This window comes from Rhinatrema bivittatum, chromosome 1, assembly GCF_901001135.1.
Source record: "Rhinatrema bivittatum chromosome 1, aRhiBiv1.1, whole genome shotgun sequence".
NCBI lineage: Eukaryota > Metazoa > Chordata > Amphibia > Gymnophiona > Rhinatrematidae > Rhinatrema > Rhinatrema bivittatum.
Window position 1 is genome coordinate 498423162 of NC_042615.1, and position 27014 is coordinate 498450175.

The 27014-nt window shown below is 44.8% G+C and overlaps 1 protein-coding gene across 1 annotated transcript in view; it reads right to left on the bottom strand.

Annotated features, from left to right (window-relative positions):
- Nucleotides 1-5876: 5876 nt before the first annotated feature.
- BCAP31 (B cell receptor associated protein 31) overlaps nt 5877-27014 on the bottom strand; it is a 113757-nt gene continuing 92619 nt past the window's right edge. The window contains exons 5-8 of the mRNA XM_029609305.1: nt 23264-23399; nt 22572-22698; nt 21787-21887; nt 5877-7077 (exon numbers count right to left, since the gene is read on the bottom strand). Coding sequence (XP_029465165.1) covers nt 7039-7077; nt 21787-21887; nt 22572-22698; nt 23264-23399 — 403 coding nt within the window. The 3' untranslated portion in view covers nt 5877-7038. The remainder of the gene's footprint in view (nt 7078-21786; nt 21888-22571; nt 22699-23263; nt 23400-27014) is intronic.

Consider the following 27014-nt stretch of genomic DNA (forward strand, 5'->3'; position numbering starts at 1 on the left):
ATCCAGTCAATTTTCAGGATTTACACAATGAATATAAATGAGATAGATTTGCATGCACTACCTCCATTGCATGCAAATGTATTGCAATCCACATGGCTAGGTGTCCTCCACGACAAATTTGAGAACCACTGGTCGAGCAAGAGGTCACCCTCTAAAACTCCAGGGGGTAGACTCAGGCACATCACATTTTTTGTTGTTGTTTTTTTTTTTTTAATAGAAAGGGTGATGGCTACTCAGAACAGCTTCCTAGTAGAGGCAGAGGAGACAAAAAGAGGATCTCTACCATCAAAAAGGTGAGGGAAAAGCCAAAGAGCAACTGGGGGCTATAACATTGCAGCAGGAATGAAACTGGGCAGACTAGGGGGGGCCAAATGGTTCTCTTATCTGTCAACATATTCTATGTTCTTATTATCAAGAGGGTCTTGAGAATTTCTGGTCACATTGCCAATCCCATATGCAGCCTCTCCAACTTCAACACAGACCACCACTGTAATAAAATGTTCCAAAGGAGGATAGTTTAGTGTCATTTTTCATGTTTATGGCCTTGAATCTATAGGAAACAAAATTTATTCGAGCAGCATTGCAAAGCCTACATTCAGCAAACCCAACAACCATTTCTCAACCAAATATACAAGATCAAGCTGAGGCAGCCTTTTATGATTCTAGAGAAATATAAAAGCAAAACAAGTCAGCACCAGCTTACCCTGGTATGCATACCATAGGATATTTAATCTTTGCCTACATGATATTTAAGCTTTCACAAACTGCAGTCAGGACACCAGATAAAGCAGAGTTGCCTATCGGTAACAGGTGCTCTCCGAGGACACTATGTTAATACTCACGCATTGGTGACATCTGATGGAGCCTGATGCAGAAAACTTATGTCAAATTTTCTAGAAACTTTGACTAGGCATACTGAGCATGACCAGCATACCTTATACCACATGTCCAGGTAGGGTCCCTCTTCAGTCTCGTAACATAGAATTACGATAAAATAAAAAATAGGAGAAACCCAACTCCACAGGGTGGCAGGTGGGTTTTGCGAGGACCAAGATGCTGCTGGCCTCGAACACCCTATTACAGGTAAGCAACTCTGTTTTCTCTTGAGGACAAGCAGGATGGTGGCCCTCACGCATGGGTGAATCCCTAGCTGCTGGCTGCTCCCCAACACACACACCTGACCAGGTGACAACAGGCACAAAACCAGGGCTGCTGGTAACAAGAAGTGGAGACAGAATGAACCCAAACAATGGGCCCTAGGCTGAGGGAGTTAGGTTCTACACCTCAAATAGGTTCCAGAGGACAGACTAGCCAACTTACGGTCATGTTGCCCCTCCCTATCCAGCCAGTAATAGGATGTGAATGGGTAGAGAGAGCTCCAGGTTGCAGCCTTGCAGCCCTTCTCCACAGGAACTGCTTGCAAGTGGGCCACCACCAGTACCATGGCTCCAACAGAATGAGCCTTGACATGAGCCCCAAGATGCACTCCTATCTGGGCATAACAGGAGGAGATGCAATCTGCTCACCAATTGGATATACTCTGTTTGGCAACAGCAACATCCAACCTAGTCCTATCAAAAGAAATAAAGAGTTGTGAGGACTGTCTATGGGCTTCTGTTTGTTCCAGGTAGAAGGCTCAGGCTTCCCTGCAGTCCAAACTGTCCAGTGCTCGTTCACCTTGGTACAAATGGGGCATGAGACAGAAAAGGGGCAGGACATACTGGTTAAGAGGGAAATCAGCCACCATCTTATGCAGGAACTTAGGGTACGTACGCAAGACCACTTTTGACATGATAGAGTTTAGGAGAAGGGGGATAAGTCACTAAGACCTGGAGCTCACTAAGCCTGGGCGCTGAAGTGGCCACCCCCAAAAATATGACCTTCCAGGCCAGCTACTTCAGGTCACAGGTGAGCAGCAGCTCAAAAGGAGCTTTCATCAGCTGAGCTAATACCATGTTAACATCCCAAGACACAGCAGGCAGCCTTAGGGGAGGTTTCAACTGACACAGGCCCCCTCTGAAACAAACTAAGTATGCCCATCTCTGGCCAGCCATCTATAGCAGTGGTCCCCAACCCTATCCTGGAGGCCCACCAGTCAGTTCATTGTGATATCCACAATGAACATATGAGAGAAAATTTGCATGCACTGCCTCCACAACATGCACATTCTCTCATGCATATTCATTGTGGATATACAACCTCTGTTGCAATGGTCACCTGAATGACAGCCCTCTGGCACAGCCGAAAGGCCCTGGCTTGAACCATGTCTAACAGGGCTCCAATGAAGTCCAACTGAGGGGACAGACAGAAATAGGACTGTGGGTAGTTAAGAACAAAATTCTAGTGACTCCAACACCTGGATGGGCCCTGCTTGAGATGTGCGCTTGACCAGCCAGTCGTCCAGATCCCAGAAAACATGCACTCCCAGTTTGCGGAGGTGCGCTGTCACCACAGCCAGGCCTTTTGTGAAGACTCAGGGGGGGTGGACATAAGGCCGAACAGCATCACTCGGTACTTAAAGTTCTGTTTCCCCACCACCAATCTGAGATACTTCCACTGAACAAGGAAGATCTCGATATCAGTGTATGCGTCCTTTAGGTTGAGGGCACATAGCCAGTCCTCTTTTTGCAAAAAAGGGGGATCAAGGGGCCCAGGGAAACCATAGTGAAATTTTTTTTTTTTTTTTTTTTTAGAAACTTGTTCAAGGCTCTCACTGTAAGGAGGCATTCCAAAATCCTCTGCAGCAATTGTGTAAGGATCTTGGGTACTGGGACTGCTATGATCTCATTAGGAAGCTCCACAAACTGAAGAATTTCAAGTATTTTGTGCCTGGCATCTTCTTCAGTCAAAAGCTGGAAAGGGATGGCCTCCACCATCACCCTGACAAACCCTGAAAAGGTCAAGTCGTAAAGTGGGGACTTCGCTCCTCTGGAGGAGGAGGGTTGACAGGAGACCATCCAAATCAGCAGAGGACTTTGACAATCCCCCCAGGGGTCATAGGGACCCTCATCCTCACTGTATACCACAGAGGATGGGCCCTAGGTACACAGGCAACATCCAGAGGTGGAGGCACCAATGGAACTAGATAAGGGACTACCAGCCTTGGCAAAGCTTCCTTCTTGGAGAAAGCAGCAACTACCACTGTATCGACAGGGGGAGGCCTTGGTGCCGACTCAGGAACAGATGCCAGCTGGGTTGGTAATGCACAGATGAGCACGCAGCTTCTCCAGAAGCAGTACAGGCACAGAAACCCTGCAGCACCTGCTCCACTGCTAGCTGGACTTAACGCACCAGCTCAAATGTTGCCAATGTAGATTAGGAGGAAGGAGGGGTGGCCAGATCTTCCTTGGACCCATGAGAGGGATCGGTGACCGGCACCAGGACCAGTGAGGACCATCATAGACCCTGGGTACTGATGGAGGTTTGGCACGCCTCGCCACAGAGTCACTTCAGGAACACTGCGGCAAAATCTGGTGCGTACCTATGCCCGGCCCTGTGCATCAATGTGACTGGTGCCAATTCTTCTTGATCTTCCCACAATGCCTGGCCCACTGTTTCCCCACTGCCAAGGTCAAGGATGATGAATCAGACATCCTTGGGCCAGAGGAGATAGACAACGGTTGGTCTCCAGCACCCCTATCCATCAGCAACCTCAATGGAGTCGCACTGATGGACACATGGCCATTGACCTCAGCAAGCCAGTCTGTTCCAAGTTCCTCCGATGCCGATGGCTCAGACTTCTTTGACCTAAAGAGGTTGACCATCTTATCAAGTCAAAGCAGGTATCACTTCGGGGTCATCTGGACAGACAAGCGGCAACCCTGGATGTCATGCGATGCTCTCAGGCAGAGTATACAAACCTCATGAGATTCAGTGATTGACATGGCCCTCTGGCACTAGGTGCATCAGTGGAAGCCAGACATGGCCATGACAGGGAAAAATATGGAATGATGTCATATGGGGGGGGGGGGGGGGTGGAAACAGACCGTGAAAGGAAACTTATCCAAAACACTGAAAACCTTGACTGGGGACACTACAGGGAGGCACCGAGAAAGACCCAGCAACAGACTTTCAAAGAGACAGTGAAAAAAATGCAAAGAGAAAGTTTTCCACAAGGCAAATAGGCAAACGTTTTAGAGCTCAAACCAACCGTGATGCTGCCAACTCCATAGAAGAGAGAGACTGAAGAGGGATCCTGTGTGGATGCGTAGTATAGGGCATGCTCAGTGTGCCTAGGCAAAGTTTCCAGAAACTTTATGTAATCTTCACCTACATATGTTGTGGCTATTAGACAGCATGGAGGAATTGGCACACATCAGAGGCACAGTGAGCAGAAATGGGAATCATGGAGGATTCCATTCTCCAGCCTGTGATCTCTATAGATTATAAAGGATCAGGGCAGGAGTCTTGTCTGTTCAGCTAATGAAATTGCTTCTCTTATAAAGTAAGAGGCAGAAGCCCCAGCCTGTCTAATATAGTAAGTGGCTAGTTGCGATAATTAAAGATATGGCTTTAGTTGTAGAGTTATAGTAACAGATGAAATTCTGCCATCTCTCTCGTTTCTTGAATGTGTATCAATCTACTACTTTTGGGAAATATGAAGTATCTATGCACACAGGCATGAAAAGCTGATGGGAAAGGAAGTCTTAGTTAGAATGTAAGATCTTCTGGCTTGATGAAGAGCCCAGCCACTTTAACATACAACAGAGATCAGGACCAAGGCATGTGTTTATCCATCCACCCAAGCAGATGGGCCATGCTAGAAAAGACATACACATTCTATATGTGTATGTCTTTTCTAGCAAGTGTTCTCCATTGCAAGAGCAGCCAGCAGCATTTACTCCTCTCATGCACCAACCCAGACCATGGACAAGCTTATAGTGAAGATCCAAAGTTCAAAAGGCATGCTAACATACGGGCCGATACAGTAAGAGGCACGGGAGAGCCAGCGAGCGACCGCTCTCCCAGGTGCACAATTCAGTAAATAAAGATATGCAAATTAGGGCCCACGGTAAAAGGAGGCACTAGGGACACTAGCACATCCCTAGCACCTCCTTTTTGACAGAAGCGGCGGCTGTCAGCGGGTTTGACAGCCGAGGCTCAATTTTACCAGCGTCTGTTCTCGCACCCACTGACAGCCACAGGTTCAGAAAACAGACGAAGACAAAATTGAGCGTCCATCTTCCAACCCGCGGGCAGATTTAATTTTTTTTTTTTTTTAATTGTTGGGGCCTCCTGCTTAATATCGCTATGATATTAAGTTGGAGGGTGTACAGAAAAGCAGTTTTTTCTGCTTTTCTGTACACTTTCCTGGTGCTGGCCGAAATTAAGTCCTGCCTTTGGCATGTGTTGATTTCTGAAAGTAAAATGTGCAGCTTGGCTGCACATTTTACTTTCTGTATTGCACAGGAATAACTAATAGGCCCATCAACATGCATTTGCATGCTGCAGGCGCTATTAGTTTTGGGGGGGGGGGGGGGGGGGGGTTGGCCACGCGTTATTACCCCTTACTGTATAAGGGGTAAAAATAGCGTGTTGAAAATGCACATCCAACCGGGGGCTAACAGTGCACTCGGCCTGAGCACACTTTACTGCATCGGCCCGATAGGATGCTTTACAGAGGCAAGAAAGTATGGCAGTAATGCACTGCACTAGCCCCCACAGCTGACTCCTCACTAAGCCTGCACCAATGCAAAGACTTATGCTGGGGGTAAGGGAAAAGAAGGGCACACAGGCTACCCATATGGATGGTACTGCAAGTGGATGTGGAGTTGGGGGATTTGTCCAAGAGCTGATGGGAAAAGAGAACAAAAGAAGCACAAAGTACTATCAAAAACCACCACCAAACTGACCACCAAATACACTGCACTCAAAGCTGCCGGTTACCAAACCAAGCTTTATTAGACAAGATCCTATGCTCTGGCCCCAAAATACCCAACACCCCCAACATACACATAAGTGAGACATTCCTTGGTTTTGACAAGGTCACAGGGCTCATCCAGGCAAGAACAAGCCTACAATATAAAAAGAAAAAAAAACCACCAGTGGCAGGAAAGAACTGAATGACATTCATGCATGTGTTCTGAGGCATAGACCTATAAGTTTTCCCAGATTAAATACATTTGTACAGTTATATGCAGCTCGGTTGTAAACAATGCAATTTGTAAGCATGAAAGGACATTTGGAATTTAATGCACTTATCTATAACCATTCTCACTAAACAGGATACAATCAGAAGAGCTGCTCAGTCCAGCACACCTGTAATCTTGTTTAAACAGTTCTCAGTGGCATAGCGAGGATGGTGAGCCAGTCCTGGCTTTCAGAAACCTCTCATGCAACACTGTGGGCAATGTAGGGTTTTGCCTCAGAGGCAGTACTATAAGTCCCAGAACCTTGAAGAGAACAAGCTTGGTGTCCCTTTGTGCCTTACAGGCATGGCTGACCGTATTCATCAGTAGAAAAAGGTCTTCATTCTCTGTTATAGTATTGTGTCAGCACAAAAACACCCACACCACTTCATCCCTATGGGGCAATGCTCCCTTCTTTGAAGAGAAAACACTTTAAAGTACAAGCAACTGCCAAACTGCAGCAGCCCCTTAAAAAAATCAAGTACAGTGCCACTAACCAAACATGCGCATCCTGTCTTCTGTATTCCACTGTACTGGGCCAGAGTCATCCCATGACACCACTGGACATGAATCGCCCTTTCCGTGCCCCTCAAGAACAAACAGGATTAGCTCTTACATATACACAAAAAAAAATTCTTGCTATCAATGTGAAACAATAATGCCAAAAGAAGCATGTCATTTAATTGTTAATTAAAAAACATATATCTCATATGTCTCTAGAATCTTTGGAGAGTGAGATGGCAGGGAGGGCAATCTGTTTATGGCTCCCCCACCCCTCTAACACAGTTTGGACAAATGCAAAAAGGGAGGCAAAGTGATTTGGTCTTGAGAGCCCTAGGTGTGGCATTTTCTGTGACCAAAAAAAGAGGAGGGGTTGAGAGACAGAGAAGGGATCCAGGTCAGTTCTTCTTTATTCCTCTTTCTTGTCCCGAGGCCCATCTGAGAGTGCCTATTGACACAGGGAAGGGAAAAAAAAAAACACAAGACATGGTGAGAAGAGATGCTGTGAGGTCTGGATTCATGCTGGTAAAAAAAAAAAAATAATAAAAAAAAAAATATATAAATATTTACAGGATCCACCCATTCCCTTCCGGTGCATGCTGGAAGCAAATACACAATTTGGTTTAGAGGCTAGAGCAGAGATGGGTCTGGGGACACCTCTCCCCACCATCTATCAATGCACTATGTCCAGGCCTGGATTTGCCAATAGGCACACCATGCCTGTGCTCAGGGTGGCAAACAGGTGGGGGGCACAGAAGGCCAACTGAAGATTTGCTGTCTCTTAACTGAGCTGAATCTCACTCAGGAGAGAACAGCTCTCTGGTTTCCTGCTTCAACCACTCACACTCCAGGTAGTGGTCAGGAAACAGGAGGGGAGGTGTTAAGGCTGGAGCAGATATAGCAAAGCAAAAAAGAAAAGAATCACTAGGCTTGCTAATCCAGCCCCTCCTGTCTTTCAGGGACAGGAGATGGAAAGAGTGAGCCTGGAATAGACAGAGTAAAAGGGGATCATTTTGGAGAGGAAATGAGGGGCTGAGGAGATGGAGGATGAGACAAGATTAGATTGGGATGTGTGTGTGTGTGCAAGAGAGAAGAGATTGGAACTAGCTGAGCGTATACATGTGAGCAAGATTAGATGGGAGGTTAGAGAGGAGATGAGGATTCAAGGGAAAGCAGAACTGGACCACTCCTCCCCTACTGCAATTAGGAATCCCTCAGATTCTATCCCCAAAATCTGGAATCTTCCTTCTCACCTCATTTCTCAGACTTTGGGCCTCCTACCTCCTATGATCCCTCTCCTACTCCTTCCTCCTTTTTCTCAGTCCCAGATTCCTGATCCTCCCTTCCCTCTTCCTCATGCAATCTTCCCCATTCCCAGTTCTCTATTTTTCTCCCATTCCTTATATTCTGTCCTCTCATATTCCCCTCTCCCCATGTAGTGACACTTGAGATCCCTTTTTCTCACCAAAACAAAATTCTACAGACAAGCAAGGTTGGAAAACTTTTTTTTAGAATATAAAAGATGGAAACGTTTGCCAATATGCTTCGAAATGTTCTAATTCTTGTCACAGAATCTATACTTTAGCTCCTTCAGGAAACCGTGAGTTTCAGACCTTCTGTGCTCTGTTGTCTGACCTTATGGGAGGATGGGAATGGTGGCAGCACCAATAGTGACAAGGGGTGGTATAACCCTAAATATCACTGACCATGTCAAATTTAATTTTCAGTAAAAAAAAAACAAACCAACAAAAAACCCCAAAAAAGACAGAGTAAGCTGTGTTGTGCATACAATCCTGCACTGAACAAATGAGTAACAAACTGCTCCAAGTCTTGCCTCTTTTCCTCTCCCTGGGTCTCAGAAATGTAGTTTGAACATCTCTTCTGGAATTCCCTCAAGACCAAAGGACCCATTTCTCTGTTACAAGAGATCACCGTGCAACCTTCCAATCTTAGGATTATATATTAATGTACTTGATCCTCTTACATTTGTTGGAAAGGGGGGGGGGGAAGAAGATGGCAGACAGGGAACAGAAATCATGGATCTATCCCAGGCTCTTCCACATTTAATGGCAAAAAGTTTCAAGAAGAAAGGTTTTAAACTATGCATGAGCTTTTCACCTGCTAACCTGCTGCATACATTCCACCATGCAGGCCAGACTTTGCCAAATAGTCTTTGCTATCTCCCAGAACAAAGATGGAATCCGCTCTCCCCTAGGGGGTCGCTGTAATAAAACCCACACTAAAAACTAGTTAAATTTTAGCACAAGTTTTACTTAATGTATGCCTTAAAAACAGGGATTCCCGCAGGATGCAGTAAGTAATGGGATGCAAATCAAGCAGGAATGAAAAAATAAACAAAAACACATCATGCTAAAATTTTAGTTAACCTGAAAAATGTGAAAAGCACTTTAAAACAAGCACAAGGAGGTAGATGCTTGCAGTTGAAAGGAGTGTGATCAAAACGACCGTGCAAGGAATATTGGTTATCCAACGTAAGCATAATCTTGCATGCAAGGCCATTTTGGCAAGGCATGCCAAGTGAAATAAAAGGGTAGGCTCTCTAGGACAGGTGCCTATAGCAGAAGAGTACACACTTTGGTGCTGTGCATACCTAATTGGCTATAGCTGCCAGTTCCAGAGAGCTTACCCTTTGATTTCACTTGGCATAACAAAATACAGGCCTTTTGGGCATGGTAACCTTTACTCTAACTCAGGCCAAGGAGTTGACTCATTTCTGGTGGCAATGACATTCTATTGCTGTGCCCATGTGGTAGTGTATAGTTGTTTCTACCACATTGGGCACAGTAACAGAATAACTTTGGCCGCCAGAAATGCTCTTTACTCCAACTCTGACCAAAAAAAAGAGTTACATTTCCAGCTTAAGCTCTCCGGGGTTTGCACCTACAGCTGAACAAAACAAGCTTTCTGTGGAGGGTACCTTCAGCTAAAAAGTATGCCCTTTTGGTGCTGTGATTCCCGACTTTGGCATACTGTTCAGCTGTAGATTCGATCCCCGGAGAGTTTATGTTGTAAATTTAAGTTCTTCCTGGACTGAGGTAAAGTACCACACTGGACAACAGATAACATTTGCTATCAGAAATGCAAGTTTACTCCACCTCAGACTCAGGAGTTAAATTTCCAACATAAGCTCTCCAAAACATGCACCAGTCACAGATTTTCTCTGTTATTCTGAATAACAGGACAGCACACACAGTGTTAAAATGTTTACTATTCAGCTGTTGGTGCCTACCTAGTTTTGTTCTCTTAGTCGAGCAGAGTTGCTTACCTGTAATGGGTGTTCTCCGAGAACAGCAGGACATTAAGACGTCACACATGGGTGACATCAGATGGAGCCTGGACAGAACTTTGATCTCAAAGAATCTAGAACTTTCTGACATGCCCTACTGAGCATGTGCAACTGTAGTCATCACCCTGCCCTCTAGGCAGAGTCTCTCAGTTCATAATATAGCTAATACAAGGAGAAACCAACTCCCAGGGGAAGTGGGTGGATTTCATGAGAACTACCAGTCTGCTGTCCTCTGAGAACACTTGTTACAGATAAACTCTGCTTTCTCTGAGGACAAGCAGGATGGTAGTCCTCACACATGGGTGAATCCCAAGCTATAGGCTGTCCCATGCAGGATAAAGCAGGAAACTGCACTGTGCTGAAAGCACGTCTCTCCCTTTTGCCGACCCACAAAAGGGGTTCTAGGTGGGAAGAAAGTGGGTTCTACAAGAGAAATTCATAGAAACGACTGAAATACAAAACCCCCATGTGTAGCACAGGCATCTAAGGCAGGGGAGCAATGCGAGTGCCAGTAAGAAAGATTCTCTACATCACAGAAATTATAAGCAGGGATTCTGATCAGGAAACCTGATGGTAGGTCTAGAACCTCCTGGATACAAGAAAGTCTAGAGATGTAAACAAGAGAAGGACTCTTGGACGAAGACTGTACAGTTTCCTTCTGTGTTACAAGATGACCACAAAACCAACTGGGGCTTGAGAACTCCCCAGAAAGAAACTGCAGTCCACTGACATCTGAAGGGCAGAATGCCTCTGCAGAAATGTGGTAAATTTTACAGAGGGTACTTCTTCTCAAAATAAGCTCTCTGATCATATAACAATATCACACCACAGAGAGATCACATATCATCAATTACCATTTAACCCTTTATTTAAATTCACAACATGTTCACCTATCTAGACATATTAAAAACTAAACACACACATTCATCCCTCAATCACACACATCATCTAAAACCATATGTATGCTCAAATCACACTATATATCAATTTTACAATTGTATATATTCCATTAAATACATGTTACAGTGCAAACATTATTAGGTATATGAAACCATTATATCATTAAAATTATTTCATAATATCTGTATTTGAAGGTTTATATTTTTTCTTTTCCAACAAAAGATATCCTTGTTTCGCCTTTCTTATTGGGCTTCCTCAGGGACTGATATTAAACCCAACAGCTGGTATATCATGGAGCCATCGTAATAATTCTCTCACTCATAAGTCCCCAGCCTCATCATACTTTCCCACAATGCAATTGTCGCCAAAACTGGTTACCTTTTATATGCACACCTCTCAAAGAGTTAGCTTTAACCGATGATTCTCATAAATTTTTAACGCTCCAAAAACGCCACATAGCTCGAGCTCTTAAACTGCTGGAAGTTTAGACGACATATCGAGAAACCTCATATGTTGTGCTTCATATGACTTGCGTCAGAAGTCGACTTCTGACGCAATACGTTGTGTCTGATCACGTAAAATATGAAGCACAACATATGAGGTTTCTCGATTTGGACAATTTTAAAAATGTCGTCTAAACTTCCAGCAGTTTAAGAGCTCCAGCTATGTGGCGTTTTTGGAGCGTTAAAAATTTATGAGAATCATCGGTTAAAGCTAACTCTTTGAGAGGTGTGCATATAAAAGGTAACCAGTTTTGGCGACAATTGCATTGTGGGAAAGTATGATGAGACTGGGGACTTATGAGAGAGAGAATTATTACGATGGCTCCATGATATACCAGCTGTTGGGTTTAATATCAGTCCCTGAGGAAGCCCAATAAGAAAGGCGAAACAAGGATATCTTTTGTTGGACAAGAAAAAAAGAAAAAATATAAACCTTCAAATACAGATATTATGAAATAATTTTAATGATATAATGGTTTCATATACCTAATAATGTTTGCACTGTAACATGTATTTAATGGAATATATACAATTGTAAAATTGATATATAGTGTGATTTGAGCATACATATGGTTTTAGATGATGATGTGTGTGATTGAGGGATGAATGTGTTAGTTTAGTTTTTAATATGTCTAGATAGGTGAACATGTTGTGAATTTAAATAAAGGGTTAAATGGTAATTGATGATATGTGATCTCTCTGCAGAAATGTGGCCATGTTTAGCTGATAGGCACAATGGACAGAAAACCCAAGTAACGCTTGGAAGATTACTCAGCAACAACGGCAGGGTCTGTGACAGACCATATATGCCAAAACACCAGACATAACTGACCAGCAGGATAGCATCAGGGATGAAAGGCAATCCTCTGAATAGGATCGCTAGCCCAAACCCCAAGCAGGGGGATAAGGTTAGGCCTGAAGCTCACCCACACTGCACCCTGTCAAGGGCAAGGCTATCCATCTTGTCTACAGGATAGATCAGGTGGGCAGGAAGACACTTTGGGCACCCTAGTGAAAAGCTAAAGACAGTATTGGCCAAAGCTTAGCAAAATATAGGGAAAAAGTGGTGTATCTTTCCCTGCAGATATACACTAAGATATACCATGAATACCCTAGCTTTTCCTCCCCGCGACATTCCAACTGAAAGTAGGAAGGAGCGAAGAACACAAGGAGGCAGACAGCTGGACTGCCAGGGTAAGCACCAAGTCACTAGGTTGCACAACTCAACCCCAAGCAAACTCACTGCTTGATTCCAGTAGGGAGCTACCCAATGAGATAGAACCCTCAGCCTGCTTGGAACAGCTGAAACAGTGCGAATTCCCCAGGGAAGAAATCCAGAAGCATTCCACCTGTCCAACAGGATTTCTTCACCGGTCTGGAAACCCTAAGGTACCAGAGCAGGGCAAGGGCAATCTCGGAACAGATTGCCACGAACCTGGCTTAGGTATTAATACATCAGACATAATAGCACATACTTCCCACAAGGAAGCACGTGGTCCGGTAAATAGAACAATCATTGCATGAACCAGGACTCTCCTGTACACAGTCAGGGTTATCCCTAAAATAGGAGAGTACAGTTTCCAAGCCATTACAATCAAAGAGCAGCACCTCTGTTGCAGGGTCCCTTGTCCCCCAATTCCCTTAGCCATGGATATGGCGATAAGTTGAAAGGCACACTCACCATGGATTAGAACCCTCCTCACTGAGGAAGGGTCTCGCAGGCAAGAATGACCAGCAATAGTGGTCCTTATCAAAAAACACTCACTGAGATCAGTAGGTATCAAAGGTGACTCCTGGACCAGAGACTATGAAAATCTGCCTGAACATTGTCCACCCTGGCAATGTGAGATGCTGCCAGCTGCTTCAAGTGCTGCTCCGCCCAGAGAATCAACTCCTGATTCTTGGTTCTGTCTGATGGTTGATGTAGGCCACTACTGCATTGCCCAGTAGAACTCGCACCAGTCTCGTAACTGTAGCAGAAAAGCAAGTAATGTGAAATGTACCACTCTCGTCTCTAACCAACCAATAAGACCATGAGGCTTCCTGTTTTGACCACTGGCCCTGCGCCGACTGATTTTGACACACCACCTCCACCCAGAAAGGCTGGCATCAGTAATGGTTATCACCCAATTCAGAATCCCCAATTCCAGATCATGCTTGAGATTGGCATGAATAAGCCACCATGAAAGACTGTCCATGCTTCTCCCTGCAGCTGAAGGGAAGATGAAACTTCTCCAATAAACTGATTCCAGCGGGAGAAAAGAGCCCTTTGAAGTTGCTGCATATGCATGAACGCCTAATGCACTAGCTCCAATGTTGATGCCATAGAACCTAAGACCTATAGATAGTACCAGACCTTGGGCCCTAGGAGCCCTAGCAGATGTCAAACCCGCCCCTGCAATTTCAGCAACCTCTCCTCTGTCAGAAAAACACTTTCCCTGCCAGCGTGTCAAACCAAGCCCCCAGATACTCCAGAGTCTGAGAGGGGACTAGATGGCTCTTTGCCAGATTCACCCATCCTAGAGGCTTCAAATGCATTAGTACCTTCTGTACCGACTGCTAACAGAAGTCCTCTGATTTCACAGAAATGAGCCAGTCAACCAGATACAGATGCACCAACACACCCTCCCCTCTTAGTGTGGCTGCCACCACTACCATCACGGAGCAATTGCCAATCCGAAAGGAGGGGGCCAAAATTGAAAATGTTCCCCTAGGATCATGAACCTCAAATTTCTGGTATTCTGGCCTGATGGCTATAAGCAGATATGCCTGTGTCAAGTCGAGAGATGCCAAGAACTCCCCTTTGTGTATCACCACTATGACTCACCTCAGAGTTTCCATGTGGAAATGAGGAACCTTGAGAGCTGCATTTACTTTCTTTAAACCAAGATCGGCGGCTGAAACATCCCTTCCTTTTTTGGAACCACAAAATAGATGAGATACCTTCCTGTCCTTTTCTCCTCCTGAGGAGCAGGGACTACAGCCCCTAGACACTGTAAGCGATCTGCCGTCCCTTGAACAGCCACCCACTTAGCGTAAGGAGTGCAAAGGGAAACCATAAAGGAGCTCGAATCGGACAAGCAAGTTTTAATGCATAATTGTATTTTATCACACTTAGGACCCACTGGTCCATTGTAATTTTGGTCCACTCCTCGTAAGTATGTCAAGTGCCCCCCGACAGCCGATGTGTTCCCATCCAGGGTTGTCTTGGGATGGCTTCCAACCACCCTAAAAAGGACTGACTCCAGGACTGAGGTCTGACTGCGGTTTGCTTCTAAGGCCCTGAAGAACCTTTAGCTTGGCAAAATCTCTTATCCCGAAACCATACCAGAGCAGAAAAAAAAAAGTCTGCTCCTAGGCTTGTCTTCAGGTAACTTGTGAACTCTGGACTCTCCCAGATGCTTCATTATCTGTTCCAAGAATTTTTCTTTAAAGGGAAGAGCTCCTAGCTGAGAGTTGGACCAAAATATCCGCCAACCTATCCTGTAACCACAGTAATCTCCTAACCAACACCGCAAACATCATAATCCTGGAAGATATTTGGATCAGGTCATATAGAGCATCCAACCCCATATGCCACAGCCACCTCTAATTGTTCAGCCTGCTGTGGTGCCGGACCAGATACAGCCTGCATTTCCTACAACTGCTGAACCCAGCGCAGAGAAGCTCTTTGCATTAAACTGTTGCAAATCACGGCCCATATGCCCAGAGCTGACACCTCAAAAATCCTCTTTAGTTGAAGCTCCAACTTGCTATCTTGAATATCCTGCAGAGCAGCTGACCCCACTACCAGAATGGTGGTCTTCTTAGTGTCAACCTTAGGAAGTGCTAAAAGCTCCAATGTCTCTTCCGGCAATGGATATAGCTTCGCCATCACTCTGGTAACCCTTAAGTCGGACTCTGGAGTGTCCCACTCAAATTACCAACTTCTTTACTCTATAAAAGGGAAAAGAGTTTGCTAGTCCATGCAAACCATCCAACACGGGATCCACTCCCTCCAATTCAGACTCCTCCTCTGATACTTTGATCCCCAGCTCCTGAAGCACAGGAGGAATTAAAGGCCAAAGTTCCTCCTCTGGTTTCTCAGACAGGTCTGCTGCATCCAGCATCTGGTCTGTACCTGAGGAATCTCCTGTAGAAGCTTATGGCTCATTCTGAGCCCTCAGTGTCCAGCTTCATTCCATCTGCCTGAGAGGGAAGACCGCGCATATAGTGAATGCTCTCCAAGCGTTTTCTTTTAACTGGCACAGGGTTCTTCCTGAGCCTGTTGTCACCCCTATTTCGAGACCTGGACCTAGCATCCTCTTTAGCTGCTCTTTATGCTAAATAAGCCTTAATCATGAGGAAAATGAACTCCATAAAAAAAAAAAAAGCCTGGTATCCTTCAAAATCCCTATCCAAGGGAAAATCCCCAAATCCAAGCCTCCCCCTATGCAGGAGAAAATCTTAAATTCAGATCCTCCTGAGAGCTATCAACAACGGGAAACAGTGAGGGTGGGGATTCCCTGTCCTTCCCCGCAGACAGCCCTGCTGAAGCACCTAAAATGGCCACCATTCCCATGCTGCTAAGTGGAACCTCCGTAGCAAGTCTAGAGACTCAGGAGAGACCCTTGCCGACTTAGCAGTAGCAAGAGCAGAGGAAACAGGCCCCTCCCAACCCCCACAAAGTGCCTTCTCAGCCTGTCATGCACCACGAGTACAGGCCTACGTGCTTCAGGAGTGAACGCAATCCCCCCACCCCACAGGGGCTACAAGTCTAGCTGTTCGCCATTACCACGTGGCTGGGACTCACCCAAGGGAAATCTGAGAACAGCTGTGCCCTAACCTGCACAGTCGAACAGGAAAATTGCTGCTATCAACAGAGCCCAACCACTGAGTAGGAAAAACTCATTAAAAAAACCCAAAATCCAAAAGACAACCTTATACAAACCACAGCAACTTAGCCCTGGAGATATAAAAGGAAAAGGGATACTTCCCTGCTCCTCCAGGCTGACAGTGTTGAGCTGCTAGCAGGTCCCAAGCTGTCACACAGGGGATGAGGGATTTGGACCACCAGATGTCTACCCTACGGGACTTTAGGAGCGAGCCACCAAAAAGGGTCACCAACCCCTTGCTCATCCACCTCAAACAAGAGAGGATGGCCCCACCAGCATCTCCCAACCCCCTGGGAGGAAATATTCTATTCTTATGTCTAATACCTTTTTTCTTTATCCTTCAGACTGCAGGTTTTACACCATCTACCATCTGCTGGAGAGAGAGAAATACAGAGGGACTGCAGGTAGCACACAAGGTTATGTACTGGGTCAGTGAAACTTTCTCTGCCTCCATCTGCTGGCAGGGATGCAAAACTGGAGTCAGGACTGATCAGGATATAAACAGGAATGTCTTGTGGACTCACCCTGAGCCACACAATATGCTGAGCTCCCATTGAAGCAGAAGTATGTGAAAAATGGAGTCAGTGACGAACGTACTCTTCCACCTTCAAAAGCGGTTGTGAGTAATAAGACCCTCCTTCCACAAGTTGTAGAAAAGGCTTCAGATTCTGAATACAGTTGAGGATATTGCACCATTTAGGACTAATGCTTTGTGTTACAGGCACAAAGCTTTGGAAGACTTTTGCCAAAACTGTATAGCAGACTTTTCCAGGGCTGAAAATGTCAACCGACCAATGCAGTAGTTGAACAATTCTGAACTGTGGAGATATCTGGACTCTATTTGCGATCCAGTTTCCTAGATATAGGAATACCACAAAAGTGTTTCCCACATTCTGCAATAAAGGTGGATGTTATTGACTGGGAGAACCACTGGCTCTGACGGGGCAGCCAATATCTGGAGAGGCCCGAAGACTAAGAGGAGGTGTGTGTGTGTTTTTGTCCCCACCTTTTTGATGAACCTGAAATATGACAGGCATTCTAGGGTGAGGTATCGCCAGGTGTATCCGGAAATGGAAATGGGTTAAAAGGTATATCTGTAGAACCCTCTGCAGAATGTGAGTTTACTAAACCAGGACACCAATGACACAGGGGGGGGGGGGGGGGGGCGCCCTCTTCTGATTGTCTTGGTGGGGAAAAATCCTGGTCAACCGCTCAGGTGTGCTGTGGTGGTCAAAAAAAGCAAATAATGTTAGGAATTATTAGAAAAGGAATGGCAAGTAAAACAGTGGATGTCATAATGCCTCTGTATCGCTCCATGGTGAGACCATACCTCGAATACTGTGTGCAATTCTGGTCACCACATCTCAAAAAGGATACAGTTGCACTGGAGGAAGTACAGAGAAACACGACCAAAATGCTAAGGAGCATGGGAAAATATGGTCTCCCTTTGAGGAATGGCTCCGGACTTACCACTACTAAAATGGGGTTTTGGTAAGGGGATCCACAACTTTCTACTCTATATGGCCTTCACAATACATCTTAATAGGTGTTCTCTTCCCAGAATGTAGTAGCGTTATGACACAGCAAGTGTTCTGCCCTGTATGTATATTACTGTAATATCACTTTCTTCTGACAGCTAACTTGTAATGTTACTACAACTGTACACATTTTGATGGATGATTGCTCTGTTCTATATATGACATGTATGGGGGGGTTTGAGGGATTGGATTGGGGATATTAAAAAATTTTGAATACGGGACTGTCTCATATGGTGCACAGCTGTAAGTTACTTGTTTATGTTTATATTCGGTTTATTGATGGTATTCCGAATAAAAAGTTAAATTACCAAATGCTTAGGGGCATGGAACAGCTCCCCCTATGAGGAAAGGCTAAAGAAGTTAGAGCTGTTCAGTTTGGAGAAGAGATGGGGGGGGGGGGGGGGGGGGGGGGGGGGAATGGAATATGATTGTCTACAAACTCATAAAAGGACTTGAACAGGTTAATGTGAATCGGTTATTTACTCTCTCAGATCATAGAAAGACTAGGGGTCACTCCATGAAGTTAGCATGTGGCACATTTAAAATAAATTGAAGAAAATTCTATCACTCAGTGCATAGTTAAGCTCTGGAATTCATTGCTAGAAGATGTGAGTTTAAAAAAGATTTGGATAACTTTCTAGAGGAAAAATCCATAAACTGCTATTAATAGGCAATAGTAGTTCGAGATCTATTTAATGTTTGGTAGTTGTCATGTACTCGTGACTTGGATTGACCATTGTTGGAAACAGGATTCTGGGCTTGATGAACTCTTAGTCTGACCCAATATGGCATATCTTATTGTTCTAATTAACAACCAGAAAAAGTGCAGTAAACTTGCATAGTCCATAAACTTTCAATACAGTTTATTTCATATCGGCAAACTCCACTGTTGTATGGCAAATTTTCAATCAGCGTAATACAGTGCGTCCCCCAACAAGGTCCCGTGTTTCGCCGAGGCTGCGTTATAAGATCCATTGATTATCCTTACTGTCCCTCCTGACGCAGCCTCGGCGAAACACGGGACCGTGTCAGGGGACGCACTGTATTATGCTGATTGAAAATTTGCCATACAACGGTGGAGTCTGCCGATATGAAATAAAAAACTGTATTGAAAGTTTATGGACTATGCAAGTTTACTGCACTTTTTCTGGTTGTAATTCGATTACTGAGTGCAGTTTGGCTCTGTGGTTGTTTGGAAATATCTTATGTTCTAACCATCTCCGAGTGACTTGACTCACTGCCAATGAGTAGGAAGACTAAGAGCCCCAAATCAAGAGTTCTGATGTGTTCACATCGATGGGCAATACTGGGAGTCTGATCGGAGGCAAATTTCTCACTAGATCTGAAATCTGGTCAAGAGACTGATATGTCTTATGACAGGTGGAGGATCATCATCTTCAGGACAAGGATAAGTTCCTGCACCTCAATAGGAGGTTTATTTTTTCTTTTTTGGAAGCAAACTACAATATAAAGCATACTGGAAATGGAATCTAATTGGAAGCCTTCCACTAGAAGGAATGAAAGCTATGGTAATTTGAGAGGGGGGGGGGGGGCGCAAAGGTAAGGTGACTCCCTTCAGCAGCTAGCCTAAAGTGGTTTGCATACAGCTGTGCAGGTAATGCAACTCGATTCTGGTTCAGGCTCAGTGCATCGAATGCTTCGATGGAGTGCAGAGAGAGAGAGAGAGAGAGAGAGAGAGAGAATGTTTTTGGTGATGCATGCATCATTTGCATCAAAGTGATTGGTTGCCCATTCAAAACCAATTTTTGTGCTGTACATTAATGAACCTTTAGAATGGCGGGTCAATGCACTGAGATGCGTTGGAATGCAACAATGCTTCCTGTGCATTGGTGCACTGTGTGTAGAATACATTGGAGCACTGTGCATCAAGTACATTTTATTGGGAATTAACTTATGTTTCGATGCAGGGCAACTGTATCACTCGACTTTGCGGCTTTGATTTGGGCAGATAAGCAGGAGCTCAGACTCCTTAACTCATGTCCTGGCAAGACAGGTGATGCTGCTCTTTGGAAGGAGAATCCATGGCGGCTTCTGAGAGACTTGTACAGTTTCGCTATACAGTGAGCCCGGGAATGTTTTGAACATGGGACATCTGTCCATAGGCATAATGGTCTGCTCTGTCATGGCCCGGAATGAAACAAGGATAAAATTTGGTGAGGCCTTTCCACCGATGCACTTCTTGAATCTGCTCATGATGGGTTTCTTCTTGCCAGCCATTTAGATGCAGTAAATCTTTTTTTTTTTTTGTTTGTTTTTGTTTTTTTATTTATAGCACTAAAAAGTGTTGTTGTAGATGCTATAGTGCAGCAACTAAAATTAGGAAAACTGTAGAAAATGAAAAAATTTTTTTCAAGGATTTAGAAAAAATATCTGGAGAGACTAAGTACATGTCTGTGCTGTGCTCTGGATAAAAAAACAACAAAAAAAAAACAAAAAAAAACCGACAAGACAGGGGATCTCCCACACATGCTCAGTAGAGTTCTAGGCTCTAATAGCTAGGATAGATGAGTCCGTTCAGTATTGCTGGATGACATCACCCCCATCATGTGTAATGGCTAATTAAGCCTGCTTATCAATGGAAAAATTGCTGCTTTTCCTAACCCAGTCAATTTCTAGATAAAGTTCTCCATGATTACTTTCCCCAGCCTGGCGACTCTGCATTAAGTAATTTAAATTCATTTCTGCAGTCTTATTCTTACTTTTAATTTCCAAGTATGCTTCAATGAAATCTGAGGATGGTTCTCTCTTGCCTTCATCATGCCCCTTCTGGTCACCAACTCCTCAACCAGGCCTTCAATGCAGAGATCCTAGCACCACCATACACAACTGCTCCTCTCTCCTTTTCTATTTATAGATGGTGGGTAACCAGAGATGACCACCTTCCTCATGAATCTAGCATGCAGAGCTATTTTGAGGGAGCAGGAGTGAAATGGGAGATCCAGGAGGAAAAAGGACCTGGCCTGGGTGATTTTACCTCCACACACACCCCCCCCCCCCCCCCCCCCCCCCAAAGGGGTTGAAGGAAGAGAGGGCACTAAATGGAACATGATCTGTAGCAGTTCTTGTGTGCCTACAACTGTGCGAGTCAACTGAAAAGGGCTTTCAGGAACATTTCACCTCTGGACTAAGTAATGCACACCTAATATAAAAGCTAGAATCAATGACTCTTTCAGTGTTGGAGGAATGTTTGAAAATTATTTTGAAGTAACACCTGCGTGGGTGGATGGAGGGGGTGTCACAGGGAGAATTAAGGCCATACTGGTGTATTCCACTGGGGTTGTCACGGGGGAAATTAGGGCATTTGTCATCCCATCTCAGGATGCTCTTAATATCTCATATGAATAAAAGTCCTTTTCCCTACCCCCTTCTCCAGCACCTGTTCTCTCACACACACACACATTCATTTCCCAGTTATCTTTATTGTGTTTTACAGCAGCCACAATCTGACCTTGAGACACCCTGTTGGCTAGATGACTCACTTATACTGCCCTCTCCCTCCCCAGAGTTCCTCATGACTCAAAGCAAGGAGGCTACGCTACAGCCTGCACGTATCTATCTGCCGATCAGTGGCTGGAGAGCTCCACCCCCTACACACACTCTGCCACTCCTTAAAGCCACAGAGCAGTGATCTAGGACAGAGGGAATGGCTTGTGTTGAGGGTCAAATTCTAAGAGATACTACAAACAAAAAAATGTTCATGTTTGCTCCTTTGGTTTTCTTGGCAACTGAATCCCCAAGCCTGGACTAACCTGAAGATACTGTATATTATGCTGAAGGGCCTGGTATGCGGCCATTCAAGATCTGCACCTTTCCACCATCATACCACTCTTCCATCTCCTGACTGCCTCAGCAGCAACATGTACTCTTACTCCCTTATCACAGCCCTCTCGCTGGCTGACGGCTTGGGAGGGAAGTCACCTCCTTCCAAGGTCAGACCTCGCGATAGTCTGTGGTTCCGCGACAGTAACTGCTCTGTCTCTGCTGCGCTAGGAACGCCTTCGCTTCCATTTTTACCTGCAGTTTGGAATGCTCCTCTAGCAGCCGGTCATACTCCTTGGTCAGCCCCTCGGACTGCTTCCGGATAGCGACGATCTCAGCCTCAGCCTTGTGCAGAGCTAGGGTTGTGGAAGAAATGCAGATTTCTCAGATACTCTCACTAGACCTCCAAAAGCCCTAGGTGGAGGGGGAAGGGTTGGAATGTATCCTCCCCTAGACTTTTTTTTTTTTTATATTATAATAAATGCTTGATTGCTGTTCATCTCTGCTCTCTATCCCCCACTGAGAACCAGTTGCAGGCACTAGAACTTGCTGATCTCACTGGCAATAATCCCATATGGTCACTTTTATCCAGTCAAACCTGGTCTCTCAGCTAATGGAGCCACCCAGCGATACAGTCGAGTTCTACAATTTTAAAAACAGGGAACCCTAGTTGGAGAGTTTGAAGTGCCTTTTGCTGTACATAATCAACTCAAGAAAGCTTAACAAAGGAACATGAGGAGGGAGACAGGTAAGGTATCAGACAAAAAAACGTCATCAAAATAGCTGCTAGAGCTCACAGAAATAAAGAATTTCCACAACCACTGTGTCTCAGTGGAATGACAGTGATGCTGGTGACATGGACAGGGCATCGATTGCATCATGCCACTGATACCCACTACATATATTGCTGAGATAGGAAATCACAACTTGATGGAGCCCACTGAGAGTCTGACTGCTCTTAACACTGAAAGATGTCTAGGCTCAAGGCAAGGCAAGATGATGGTGTCTATGGAACACTGCTCCCTCTCTACCATACTCACATTTTTTGGCGTATTCCAGTTCCTCTTTCATGTTATGCACCTCTGTCTGCAGCTTTTTGTTCTCCTCAGACATATCAGGCCCTCCTTCGCCAAGCTGGCCCTCATCCACTCCAGCTGCCTTCAGATCCTGGGAAAAGAGGCAAGCAAACTTTCAAGAGAAAAGAATGGCTACAATTGACAGATATGCTGGAGAATAAGCATACTGAAACAGCAGGGGGAGCTTCCTGGCAGAATTTACATACACTGGCATAGCTTCCAGGGATGAGGGGAGGGAACCTCAATACCAGAATGGCAAGGGGTACTTAGGGCAGGATTGAGGTGTACTGGCACAGCTCTGTGAGGGGGGAGGGGGGGGGGGGGGGGTGTCTCAGTACTAGAACAGCAGGGGGCGATGCAGGGTAAGACTGAGGTGCACTAACAGAGCTATGTTCACATTGGTCTTGATACTGGCACAGCATTGTTTCAGTGTACTCTGAACACTTCAAGCCACATTTCTCCCTTGATTTAACCAAGAGCATACAGAATCCTTAGCTGCTGTTAAAAGTTACTTCAGGTTAATGATTCCTTGGCTGCCACTGCTGGCACACTGTAGCTCTAAAATATTATGAAGTGGGTGAACTAAGGACACACAGGGAGAAAGAGGTCCTCCCTGATAGGATGCTATTTCTACATTGCCAGAAAATGTCAATTACCTTTTTCAGCTTGTCGTTCTCTTCCAAATATTTCTTGGCTGCATCGCTGGCACCTTCTGCTTGCTTCTTGAAAGCCTCGTTGGAGGCCAGGAGTGTGGCTTGCTGGGAAATGAGAGTGACCAGTCGCCTCAATAAGCTGCAGGAGATAGATAAACAGGAACAGAAGAGGTAAGAACAAGATTTACAAGCCCATCCTATCAGTTTTTTTCTTCTAAACCTCAGGGTTTCATTTCCATTTTGCTTCTTTAATGAGAACCTGAAAACTGACATTTTCTGAAAACCCAACACTTGCTGTCTAAGTGACCACCTTACTAGAAGCACATCTAGTAGTTTTATTTGTTTTGTTCCCAACTCTGGTTAGTGAGCACCAAATATTTTCCAGGAAGAAGTGTAAATGCAAAACATGACCCCTCTGGGCACAGGGAAATATCATCTGAATGTAACCTGCTTTGGTATGGCCGAAAGGTGGAATATACATACAATTAAAAAAAAAAAAGACTTAATGCTGTGTTTTCTAAGTTTCCTAAAATATAAAAAAAAAAAAAAAAGTGTCGGCAAAACAGGCCTTCTGAGACAGAGTGAAGTTTTCTCTCCCGTCCTCTCCTGGGGAGAATGAACAAACCTTGGACAGATTAAGAGATCTCTTCAAGAGTAGCTGGTTCCAATGTCTTCTTCCTATATATCACTCCCCCAGATGGGAGTGCAAAGACACCAGCATCCACATGACAAATTAAATGCAACAGCAAAGCTGTTTATAAGCTATTAGATTTACTATAAACAAACATACATAATTCTTAAACAAACTGTTTATGCAGAAAGATCCAGCAGCAAACAGCAAAGTTACAAAGGCCAGAAAAAGGGAGCGCCCCATCCAGATACTTTCTGGATCTCACGATAGGAATTCCATTCACCTCAAACAGGAAGTACACAGAACACAGGGACATGAGGGCAGAATGAGGTGGGTGGACTTATTAACAGGAATCCCAACACACAGGGGAAAGTCTGTTATTCAGCGCTGGATAAGGAGGAGCAACGGTTAATCCTACCTATGCTTTCCTTCTAGAGATGAAAACCAGAAGGGAGGGCAGAGCGCTTGCAGCAGGGATCCTATACATGTCAGAGAAAGTGATACTGCCCACAGAACACAGTGGACTACATATTTCATCTTGACAAGTGGTACGCATGGGGAGATAACATTTCAGGGACGTGAATCAGAGTAAAATGAAACTGTGGGCTGGGCTTCACCCCCTCTATCAGCTGTCTGACAGCTGGGCTGGGTCAGTGGATTGCCAAGAAAAAACAAACTGCAAAAGTGCCAAAGGCACCCAACTAGGGAAACCTAGCGAATTCTGGGCAAAACACTAATGGGGGGGGGGGGAGGCAGTTTCTGAAGCTTTGTGGGACCACAGAAGAAAGTGAATCTGATCTCAGCAGAGGAGCTGCAGACCACCACAAACAGCAAAGGAAATTAGTTCTTACCTGATAATTTCCTTTCCTTGAGTCCAGCCACCTCCCAACCAGCAAATTGGAGACAGACTAGAAAGGTTTGCTTATAGGCTCCTGTGCCGACCTCAGTCTGGCAGTATTATATGTAACAAGCTAAGATAAACCTTTTTAATACATTAAACTTCCCCAGAACCCCCAAGCAAAAACCAGAGGGCTTCCAAGGGAGAAAACCAGAAACTGCATTCATTAATGGGTTTTATTATCTCAACAGCATGCTCAGTTATTCTGAAAATGAATCACAACACACTTGGCAAACCAGGGAGGGTCCCAGACTTGTCTGGCTGAACTCAAGGAAAGGAAATTATCAGGTGGGAACTAATTTTTCTCCTTCCTCTTCATCCAGCCAGACCAGTCCTGATGCATGGGATGTACCCAAGCTACCCCTTTACTGGGTGGGACACTGCCATATCCACTCTCAAGACTTACGAACCAAAGATCTCTATTCAATGGCTCTAAGGCCGAGATAACAGTGCTTTGAATAAGTATGCAAGGAAGACCAGGTTGCTATTCTGCAAATCTCTAAGGGTGACATCAGGTGAAGTTCTGCCCACTAAGTTGACTGCACCCTGGGTAGAGTACAATTTCTTGGAAAGTAGCAATCCCTTGGATATGTAAGCCTCCCCTATCACTTCCTTACTCCAACAAGCTATCAATGCCTTCAAAGTTGTTCAAACCCTTCTAGAACCACTAAACCAAACAAATGATATGATACGGTTATGAAACTATTAGTAACTTAATTACAACAGAAGAACTCTAACATCTAAATAATGAAATTGAGCATATGCCTCTCCACCCAAGTCCCTTTGAAAAGGGAGACATATCTGGTTAAGATGAAAAAAATGCAAAACCACTTAGAAGGAACTATAAGAATCTACAGTTTTATTTATAGACCCCAAAAAAGGAGCTCTAAACAATAGAGCTTGCAGCTCCGAAATTCGTCTGGGGAAACAGATTGCTACCAGAGTAAGCAGCTTAAGTGACGCTTCTCTTAGAGGCTCAAAGGATAACCAACCGGGTATGACAACACAAAGGAGAAATCTTTACATGAATTCTGCTACACCAGTCCAGTCGAGACAAATAGGTTATGTCCCCTATCAACAGGTGAGGGCAGAGAACACAGTTTTCCTTGGTGACATCAATGACCCTACTTACCGTAGAAGTGGTACAGCATAGGAACAACTCAGTATTTCTATAGTACTGAACAGAGCAAACATTCAAATTAAGAAAAAAAACATTTAAAAAAACCCACTTAAAAAATGTTTGTTGTTCATGAGAAGATCCTCGTACTACCTGTCCCCACCCAGTAAGAAACAGGAATGACAGGAGAGTAAAAACAATCATAGGCTGACTGGAGGATCTACCCTTCTGTAATACATCGCTAAGACAGGCATCTGACAAACACTTCCCTCCTTTTCAATGTGGCCCAGTTTTATGGGAGGGTAAATATTTCTCCTTCCATACCAGTCCAGTCAAGACAAGAGGGAAGTACCAAAGCCCAACTATCTCAGGAGGGAGGAAAGAAGCAAAGGCCACTAGCTCCTAAGGCTGTGCTCTCCTCGGCGCACACATACGATCTGAAATGCTTAGCAAAAGAACGTGAGGACTACCAAGCAGCTCACCAGTGTCCACCAATATCTGCCCAGGAAGACTAGCAGGATGGGCACACAATCTGGGACATCAGATGGCCACAGAATATATATGCTGAAGATATCGCATCCATGATCCAGCTTGCCAGAATAGCTTTGGTGGCTACAGACCCTTATGTGGCCCTCCAAACAAGACAAACATCCCATCTGTTGTCCAGAAAGGATTGGTATCCTCCAAATACTTAATAAGCCACTGACAGACATTTGAAATGCCAAAGATTTACTGATGCCCTGACACTCATCTCTGGGGGAAAAAGAAAATAAAAACAAAAGCTGGAGGCACAGCCATTGCTGGCTCTATTTCCCTAGTGAAAATAGAGTGAGCCCATAGGGGTTGGGCCCTAAACCCGATAACAGGGCCAGGGACATTGTTCTCCGCTTGCAATTTCACACAAAACCCCCCCCCCCCCCTCATTTTTGAAACGAGGAAGCAACCTACATGGAGATGGGTCACTCCATTGCTATCTTTCAAGATCTTGCGCCATCCACCCTTTGCAAGCGCTACAAGATGAGAGAGGTCACACAAGCCCTGCCTGCTGAACAAATCTGTTATCAGTGGTCTTTTCCCTTTGGTTTGCAATTTATGGCTAAAGGAGTTG